General features: G+C 39.2%; 1 protein-coding gene across 1 annotated transcript; it reads left to right on the forward strand.

The window, feature by feature from the left end:
• Nucleotides 1-97: 97 nt before the first annotated feature.
• On the forward strand, nucleotides 98-5,491 carry LOC119739156 (UPF0547 protein C16orf87 homolog). Its single transcript, XM_038213987.1, has 5 exons — nucleotides 98-356; nucleotides 849-933; nucleotides 2,398-2,489; nucleotides 2,748-2,892; nucleotides 3,903-5,491. Exons 1-5 carry the CDS (start codon nucleotides 321-323, stop codon nucleotides 4,091-4,093), a joined length of 549 nt encoding a protein of 182 aa, XP_038069915.1. The 5' UTR covers nucleotides 98-320; the 3' UTR covers nucleotides 4,094-5,491.
• The last annotated feature ends 5,271 nt before the right edge of the window (nucleotides 5,492-10,762 follow it).

Raw genomic sequence — 10,762 nt, forward strand, 5'->3', positions numbered from 1 at the left:
TATGAGCATAAGAACTAAAAATTTACCTTCTCAAAAATTATACCTTTACCCCTTTTGAAAAATGGAAACTCCATTTAGAGGTAAAAGCTGATCGGATATGACTACTAGACTAGATCATGACTCGATGTGGTGGTGGATGGACTAGTCCTGTTCTTTCATTTTGTCAGCTCGGATCAAAGTTCATTAAATAAAAGGAAATACAGTTATTATGCGTTTTAATTTGGTTTGATGAAGCAAGTCTTGAAACTTGTAGTTTTAGGAGTAAGGAGGACATTACATTTGTTGTATGAAGTGATTTTCGTGGGTTTTCTCTCTGCAGTATGGTGCTGAAACAATGTCCACATTGCGATCAACAGGTAGGCCTAGGGCAGTAGGGGCAAGGCTGTTCATTTTCATATCCATCTTGCCATTTGCCTATTTGGGTTTTTTTTTAAAATTCTTTCTAAACAATTCGAATTGTTGCTGCATTTTTTGTGGGTAATCGAACGCTTTCCACACTGGCAATCACAAGTTGAATACGTAAAATTTAGAACGCTGAAGGCTGTAAGTATTAATTTTATCCAGATTGTTAGTTTCTTTTTACGGCCTAGTGTTAAAAAGTGTGTTCACATTAGGAAATCTTAACTTCTAAAGTGTATCCTGTCTAATTGATATTTTGCTATTTTTGTTAAAACCCATGTTTTGTGAAAGATTTTGCTGACATGTGAACATTGTTGTGAACATTACAGTGAACACAAATTTTTTTCCAAACTTTTGTGATTTTGGTTTCAAAATAAACTGAAATTGTTTCCGGAACCCATGTCACGCCATGTCATGTTACATTAGCTTGTAACTGTTCTTGTCGTTAGGTACCAGTGGCCTGCAAGGCGTGTTACTGTGGCTATGAGTTCTTCCAGCGGCGGGTCTACCATGCCAAACTTGAGCAGTCATCAGGTAGTCAGACGTAGAACTTGAGGATCACTAGAATCGGATGAGACATGGCAAAGAAGAGGTTCTTTCTCCAGCCAACTCAGAATTGTTATGCACCAACTATAGCAATTGTAGTTAGGACATTTCAAAGTATACATGTAGTTGCGACAGTCCTTACTATAGTTTAACTGCAGTTGGGATTGTACTACATTTTTGTACCTCCATGACTTCTAGAATGAGAAGGCTTCTCTCCGTCAGCCTTCTTTTTCTAGCATGGTGATTTTTCGGGAGTGTGCACGCTTTGTCTGAAATTCCACTTTCTGAAACACAAATCCACCAAAAAAGTTGATCTGGTTGATCTATAACTCTGAAATGTTTTTAGAATGATTGACATTTGGATCATGGGACAATTTTTTGGGTGGGAAATCTGAGTTTTTACTCACCAACCTCGTGTTGCTGATCTGACGAATACATCGGTGATGTTCATGTGTGTTTACGTACATTGCTCGTGCGATGATCTTTTCGTGACCTCAGCAGGTCAACTCTACATTCGGCTCGACCATTTGGGATGGAGGGGAGATTGTATGCTTTGCATCGCGAAACAGTACATGTACATCATGATGTACAAAACAGTCCACCAAAACTGACAACTTGTAACGACACAGCGCAGCATGTTCAGCGCGCCAGAATGACATACGTCATGATGTACATTTGCGATGCAAAGCATACAATCTCCCCTCCATCCCAAATGGTCGAGCCGAATGTAGAGTTGACCTGCTGAGGTCACGCGAAGATCAGCGCACGCGCAATGTACGTAAACACACATGAACATGACCGCTGTATTTGTCGGATCGGCAACGCGAGGTTGGTGAGTAAAAACTCAGATTTCCCACCCAAAAAATTGTCCCATGATCCAAATGTCAATCATTCTAAAACATTTCAGAATTATAGATCAACCAGACCAACTTTTTGGGTGGATTTGTGTTTCAGAAAGTGGAATTTCAGACAAAGGTTTTTCGTCTATCAAAGGGCATTTCCAAAAGCCATAGCGTGCTGACTCCCGAAAAATCACCATGCTAGAAGGCTGACGGAGAGAAGGCTTCTAATTCTGGAAGTAGGATTATACCAACAGTAGTTGGGTATGAACTATGATTGGGACATAACAGCTCCACAGAGTAACATGCCATATATGCAAGGGCCGATTCCTACTTGGCGCAAACTCAAAACACGAATTTCACAGTGAAAGTTTTGTGACGACAAATTCACACAGGCATGCAACTTTTCCTAGGATCTGCTGATTTCCTTGTTTTTTACTTCTCATGAATGACATTACAAATTGAAAAATGCTGTACAAAGTCTTGTGTGGTTTGGAGTTTCCTCGTTTTGTCTAAGTTCACATCATATTTGCATTTGTGTGGAGTATTGACAGGCCTTAAGTCTAGACGTTCGATCTTCATTTATGATATGTAAGATATTTCTTCCTTCTAGATCCAAACAATAAAAACCGACGGACGGGTCGGGTGAAGAGAGAGAGACCTGACTACTACAGCGCCAGTGAATTTGAGACACATCTCAGACGGGTAAGACTTGAACAATAGGATAACGGAAGTGTAAGGGTACTGTAGAGGATGTTCGTTCAAAATGGAAGAATATTTTTAAGTTTTTAACAAAACTGCTTTGAGATAGGTCAGTGGATGAATACTCAAATTTTTCAACAGTATACTCTGATCACCTTCAGAAACACATCCACAGTTTTATCGTCATATTTTGAGTACTTATCAACCGAAAATTGTCATCCAAAAACTATTTCAGTTTTTGTCAATTTGTTTGGCTGTCAGTTGTCGACCAAGTCAGAGCGATGTGGAAGTAGCAACAGCCCCCTCAAGAGTCCCAAGAAGAAACACCGAGGACGACCGAGGAAGAAGGGTAGCACACTCAATAAGAGCACCAAGACAAAGGTCAAAGGGGAAAGTTCAAACACAGGTCAGCCATGAAGTATTTGCTGGTCTCAGAGGGCCAGCCTAATGTCGTCTTTGTACCGATCTCACTGACTGACTGACTGAGCCGGGCAGTGCTGTTGTATAGGACTACCTTCTAATGCAATTGAATGGGCTAAATCAGGCCCATTGTGTAGACCAGATACATGAAAAGACTTCCAGTGAATAACCATTCTGAATCAAGCTTGTCTTGTTGAATTTAAGCTCCATGGTAAAGATTTCTGTGGTTCCGTAACTTTTTGAAACAAATTCTCTCTTAAAAGGCCCATGTAAGGTAATTTTTTTAATGCAGTCCTTGTAAATGCACCTTTGTGTCCCGTTTAATTTTCAATTTTTATTTTCCATTTTTAAGGGCATTTTGGTGCCTTTTTTGTTTTTATGCTAATGCAAATTACGAGCAAAAGTGTGATGTCATTTCAGGCAGAAAAATCTGTTCCTTGCTCTATGGTTACAGCTATTTCAGCTATTGCCAGAATGTTGGATATTTTCCTGTCGTACTTTTTCTTCTCTTTGGCAATTGCTGTTGTTTCACTACATGGCAGTAATGAGTATGCAAATGAGCACATTTTTTCACAGATGTTTTCAATGAGCAAATTTTGGGTTCACAATTTAAACCAAAAAAACCCTAAACTGAACAGTGTCTCCCTGAAATGACATCCACAGCAACATCACCCTCATTTGTCCAGAAAAGCATGGACAATTTTAACTGTTTAAAGAATTGCACTTTTCAATAAGATTTGCCAAAAAGGGATGTCAAGTTGGTTTCATACATTTAAGAGGAGTAGAAGATTTCACAAAGTATGTTCCCAAGTAGAATTCATGCCATGGGCTTGTTAAATAATAGCATGCACTATTGCTCTCTGCAGCTTAAGCTCTCTGTTTAAATGAAGGTTTTTATTTACAGAAAACCAATTGATTACCGGTACTTTCAACTTTGTTTCTGAAGATATGACTTTATAAAAGATGTTTGTTGTCATTTTTTGTTTGTTAACACAGAGACTAAAGACAACAAGGAGGAAGACGTCTATGCAAACATGTCTACGGAGAATGCCTATTCGTATATGGTGGTCCTTGCAGAGATCAATCGCAAACTACAAAGTCAATGGAACGGGCCGGGCTCGGTGAACAGGAAAGATACAAAGACTGAAAACGCCTCACAATATGTATTTTGTGAAGGTAACACGTAGATCATGCTGGCACTGAAGCAATGCATTTTGGGAAATCTGTCGGCATCCAAGAAACTTTGCACCGAGACGCATGCACTGGTGCAGATCTCCTGGCGAGGACCTATTCTTCACATTAAACACATTTGTTTTTTCCAAAAGGAACTCACAAAGAGGCATTTTCCCAAGATTGTGCAGCCTAGAACGGCTGTGAAAGCTTGCTATGGAACCATACAGGGTAACATGGCCAATGTTTTAACAGACCTTGTGTAATATTTTCCTACCATTTATATTTTTGAGATACATGTATCTACATTAGAGAGTAGACTTAGGACGATTATGCTTAATAGTTAATATACTATAACACACAAGTAAATCCTTGTCATTTCACTGGAGGATTGTAGGTCACGCGGCATTCATTAATCAAACCATTGCACGGCCTACGTCATAAACCGTACATTTTTGGTTCCATTCACCGTGCATTTTCGTCCCATCCCTTTTGATCTATTGCATGCGCACGCTAGACTAAAGATCATAAAGCGCCGCACATAGACGCGCAGCTGCGCTATACAATCTTTGTGCTACATCACATCATGTGTTTTATTATACGGCAGTACGAAACTTGCCTTTGAAGTGGATGCAGTTACGAACTGAATTTGCCTTGCAGATTTGTTTGCATTGTTTTAAGAACTCACAGTATTAATGTTGATATTGTAATTGGGTTTGACTTTTAAAAGACTTTGTTAACTTTCAACAAGCTGAAAAAAAAGTAGATACCAGAACAATTTTGTACATTTTGTTTGTTCTTGTAGTTTTATCCTCCAATCAAATGACAAAGATCTACTTGGATGTTATATGAAGCAAATAATGAATGCTTTGCATTCGTGCAGTGGTGAGAATATTTTCATGAGTTGAAAGATGGAATAAAAATATTCTCACCATTGCACTCATAAACATTCATTATTTGTATACCATTTGATTAACCTGCAAAAAGGAAACAGGTAAATCCGTTGGCTATCTAGTAAAATTAATTGAGTTGACCTGATTTTTTTAAAATCATTTTGTTGTTTACATCTGAGGTCTCAGTCTATTCCATACCCTTTAGTACTAGAGAAATAAGTGGTAGAATTTGAAACTAGTTGTTCAACATTAGCCGAATCTTCAAAACATCGTCCCTAACATGCATCCCCCCTTTGAACACACCAAACCACGCCCACCCCTCCCATCATCTTCTCCCCTTCACAAACTGTATGATTAAATAATTATGCCGGGAAAAACTTTAACGAACCAATTCTTAAAAAACTTTGTACAGTGTTAATATTTAAAACGATTATACGAATTGTCTATGTAATCATTTTTTTTTATTATGCATGTTCATTCCACATTGAATCGGCTTCCAATAAAGAAAGAAATTACTTATAAGTGCTTGTTTCTGATCCTTATCTTTTGTATGGTCGATTCTCTGGTGGCTAGAATAGATACTTGCTAGGATGAAAACACATCCAGGAATTTAGAATGACTTATCTAGTTATAGTGGCACGACAAGTGCCAGTTTACTGGGGGGGGGGGGGCCTTTGGCATCTTCAATTTTCTGGACGGAGAACTCCATGCCATACGAGCAATTGAATTTAGGCTTTTTTGCTTTTGTGAATTTTAAGAGAGCACATGGTCCTTCTGGTACCTTCCTTCTAAAAGTTATGCCGCTGTTCGAGTTACTTCTTTCTTTTTTTAAGTCTGAAGTTAAGCAATCAGTGAAAAAAAAAATGCGCAAGTAAACCTTTTACCGTTTTGGTTTTCAAATTCTCAGCATTCAATTTCTCATTGAACTTTATATCTGAGCAAGTTTTACAAATTGACAAGCTGAAGTAACGCTTTTATCCTTGAGATTTGCCTCCCGTGTGAAAGAAATGGAGTAGTCCCTTTTTATGTCCTCCGGTCCTCCAAATTCGGTTTTGATTTGGGGGTAGTATATCATTCGCGAAAAAAAGGTCTAATAAAATTCTCTCCGATCCTGTGTTTGAAATAGCGCCCTCGCGCGGGTCGCAAATTCATCGTTCAATAAAACGTCTGGAGTTGGAGTCTACGTACTTGAATGGAACAGCTGATGGCTGCGTCAGACCGCTGGTTACCGTATGTGTGATGATGTCAGTGACTGATACGAAATGTTATTAGCGTGAACACTGATAAAATAGGGTGTATTTGTGTAATGCTGAGGCTCGAGAATAAAGAAGCGTCTGTCCGATTCAAGAGGACATGTTTCTTGAGAATAATTTATTAATCAATTGTTTATAACATTTTGTTTGACAAAATGTCTAACTTTTATTTTATCTATCACGGTGGTGGCCTGATTAGTGCCTTGGGTTTTTCTATCTCAAGTCCCAATTTTGAACTGCGAGAAGATGAAGAAATTGTATTAGAAAAAGTTGGAAAACGCGTGCAGAACACTTGGTCAAGAAAACACTAAGCAAACCTTCCCTTCTGAAAATACGTCAAAATGATACAATGCTCTTTGACTACGGGAGCCCGTTCGTGCCAGATTTTAAAAGTGAAAAAATATTTTTATTGCGAAATAACGCAATACTATTGCGAAATAATGATACGAAATATTAATAGTATTGCGAAATAACGCAATAAATGTTTTGCGAAATAACGCAATAGTATTGCAAAATAACCCAATAGTATTGCGAAATAATGACACAAAATAATTAATAGTATTGCGAAATAACGCAATAAATGTTTTGCGAAATAACGCAATGGTATTGCGAAATAACCCAATAGTATTGCGAAATAACACAATAGTATTGCGAAATAACGCAATATTTATTGCGAAATAACGCAATACTTATTGCGAAAAAAACAATAGTTATTGCGAAATAACGCAATAGTTATTGCGAAATAACGCAATACTTATTGCGAAATAACGCAATACTTATTGCGAAATAACGCAATAGTTTTGCGAAATAACGCAATAGTTTTGCGAAATAACGCAATAGTTTTGTTAAATAAACCCAGTTTTTTTTTAGAACAAATGCTTGAGTCCGAATGGTTGAACCTATAGGCCTACTTCGGCCTACTTTAGGCCTACTTATAGGTAAATTCTCACGTCATATTTTCTGACAGATAAAGTTTTTATGGTGTATAAAACACACCCTGCATGGCGGATCCTGGATTTGTAAAGGGGGTTAGCGGAGGACAAGTAATAAATAGGACCAAAGACCTAAAGCAGTGACTAGAGATTGTATAACGAGATTGTTATTTCACGAATCTTAAGGAACATTGGGATTTTCGACCCAGTTGGCATTTTTTCCAGACGGAAGATGATGGTTAATCATCCAAAACATCCCCATAACCCACCACTGCCTAATGACCCCCATAAAACACATTTTAGCTTTAATAACAAATGGAGACTTAAAAGTACAGTTCTTTTTTAAAAACTTTTAAAAATTCGTTCAGTTCTTTAACAAGCTTAAAAAACACTTTTCTAATTCATATCAGTTTACGGCTTTAGTGATTCTTGATGCAAGGCATCCTTTTATCAGTTAAAATTGAATGGACCGGTTATGTAATTTTGGGTGGGGGTTCTTGCATTTTAAAGTTGGAAAATCATTCTTATGTAATTATCATTCGTTTAAATGTATTAGTTTCTTCAGCGTGGTGGAATATTGAGCGTATTATTGATGCATTCCCCCAACCCAAACAACCATTCCTCAAAACGTATCATTATATCAGTACAATTTCCCCTGCATTGTTACAATACGAATGCACTGTGGTTGCACCATTAAATTCAAGTGATTATTAACATTCTAAAGTTTGTTTCCTTCAGGTGCATGGGTAAAATGCAGTACTTGTAGTTGCGAGGGAATCATTCATTTCTCTAGCACGCGTGCGTGCTTGGTGGCCATTTTGAGTCGGTTGTGTTTAAAAAAAAATCATAACGCACATGATTCCATAGGGGGGGGGGGTGTGAAAAGATAATAAAGCCCTTAAAACTTGTCCCCCCCCCCCCCCCGGGCAAAAATGCCACAGAAATATCTATTATGGCAACGTTTTCTGAAAAGATCAAACATAGGCCTTCTGGTTTTCAGCACCCCGCCCCTTTCAAGCAAAACCGTACCACGACAAGAGCACAACGGATAAAAACGCAATGACGGACAGGAACTTCAAGAACATTTCATCAAAATGGACAAATAACGGCCAAACTGAACATCCGGGGTGAAGTTTGTACACGACAGTATTGCGTTATTTCGCAATAAGTATTGCGTTATTTCGCAATACATTTATTGCGTTATTTCGCAATACTATTGCATTAATTCGCAATAGTATTGCGTTATTTCGCAATAGTAATGCGTTATTTCGCAATAGTATTGCGTTATTTCGCAATAGTATTGCGTTATTTCGCAAAACTATTGCGTTATTTCGCAATAAAATATTTTTTACTTTTAAAATCTGGCACGAACGGGCTTCCGTACTTTGACTATTTTTTTTTTTTTTAACATCCCCAGTATTTTATTGGGTATTTAGTCTTTTGCGTATATTTCTTTCTCCTGGGCTCTGCTTATACTTGCCCTTTTTGCGTATTTGTTTGTTGGTTTATAATTTGCTTGTTTGTTGATATTTTTTTCCGGGTGGGTTTTTCTTAACGGGATATTTTTTTTTTTTTTGTCTGACACATCTTTGATGACAGTTTTAACAAACTTTTGTCTAGACCAGGACAATTTTACTTTTTCTTTTAAATAGATTTTTAATTATTGTCCGAAGATATAAAATAAATAAATAAAAATAATTGACCACCAATGGGATGGGTGGTCTCATGCGCTCTTGCCCTCCCCAGTGCCCTAGTTCCTTGGGTTGCATTTTTCTTGCTTCGTGTCTGGATTTGTTGCATTTGTTTGGATGGGTGAGTCTCTTTTTAGGGGGAGGGTAAACAGATGTCTAATCTGTCAGTATTGACGGTATTTTTTCACTCCATGTCCATCTGTGGCTTTCGCTAAGCCTTTCCACGACGTCAAATATTAACACAAATTAATTCATCTACATGTATATCAAACTAAACAAGCACTCTTACGGGAACCTCTCGACTGCACCGCCGAGTGCCGTACCGAAAGGGGGCCACGTCCCCTCCCGCCCGGCCCTCGAGGCCCCTTCCGCCATACGCCCGCTCAGACTTTGGGAAGGTAAAGATGAGCTGTTATTGCCACCCTTTGAGTGCCCTTCTAGAAAACGAGGTCCCTCCACTTCCCCCTGTCAATTGGACCCCATTAACACCACTGCCACTGCCCCTTGCTGGAGCGCGTAGGTATATGTGTTTCTAAGGCTTCCTTTCTGTCGTGCTCGTTCTTTCTAAACCCCCACCACCATCCATCTAACCGCATTACTCCTGAACCATCCCAGCATTTCCCCCACAAGTTTTCCCTTCCATCTCGCACGCATGCTCTCCCTAATGCATGAGCTACTTCCTCCACTCTTCCAAATCCTGCATCAACAGCACTCTCACCCTTCCTCCCTCGTCTCGTCCATCTAAGAGACTCCAGCCTTAATGAGATAAGACATTAGAGGTGATGCTGGCACTCCAAAGTCCTGTCATCACCAGTCAATCAAACTGGTACGTGGACGCACCTGTCCGAGCCCTCACTCCAGTATCGAGGGGTTTAGTACTATGCGAGCAAGGATTGAAGGAAATCAGAAGCTTCTTAAGTGCTGGCCTCTGTCGACTCAGACAGATCATCTGCTACTTGAGAGAAGATGCACAGGTTGAGAACATGAGCCTTAAAGTGAGGGGTAAAGACTCTAAGGCACATGGCAGAGCATGGGCACATTGTACGGTTGCATTCAGAGAGAGGCTGTACTGGCATGCTTTTTGGTAACGTGTATGGATTCTTATACGTAAAAGCTAAGACTTATTAAGTTCAGCCTCGCTTTCGTCCAATATGAGGATTCTGTGCAAAAGGTATACATTACAAATCTTGTCCTACACCCCCCTGCTGGAAGCCTATAAACCCCTTGAGCCAAGGTGCACGGATGTGGACTCCAAATTTGAAAGGGAGTATAGAAAAATCATCGATTTGGAGCCTATGGTTGCCAGTAAATAAGCCCGAAATTGCCTCCGCCGGTCAAAATACGATTTGCATGTCCTAAAATTATTGTCTGCTATCATAGCATTTTGTGGGCCATGAAGTTGAGGGCTTGTAAACAAGTTCACTAAGGCCCCCCCAAAAGTCTCCGGTTTCTGGTATGCGCGCGCGTCGCCGTAGCCATGCGCATCGGCAAAATGAAAAAGTTTTTTTTAAATGTAAGATGATGTCTCAAAACCACCAAACTCACTGGTTTGACTGGAATCCTGCTGCTGCACAATTTTAACGTGTTTTTTTTTGATGGGGTTACGATCGAGTATAAGCTTTATATGGCCACTCTGGGCTCCCATGCCATCATTAATTTTGCAGTCATCAGCCGACATTTGAAGGGGAAAAAAGCCGCGTCGCCGCACCACTTTTGGGGCAAGCTCCATACCAGAAACTGGATACTTTTTTGGGCCTAACCAAACCTAAAAATGAGGGGGACAAAAAACTAAGCAAACAATAACTGATTCCTAAGCGTAGTACTAATTAGATTTTTGGAGCTTATTAACTTTGAGCATATTTCTGAATAAAATTTCCAGAATACAATGATACAATTGATTAGAAATCTGGAGATGAA

Source organism: Patiria miniata, unplaced genomic scaffold (genome assembly GCF_015706575.1).
Source record: "Patiria miniata isolate m_02_andy unplaced genomic scaffold, ASM1570657v1 HiC_scaffold_30, whole genome shotgun sequence".
Classification (NCBI taxonomy): domain Eukaryota; kingdom Metazoa; phylum Echinodermata; class Asteroidea; order Valvatida; family Asterinidae; genus Patiria; species Patiria miniata.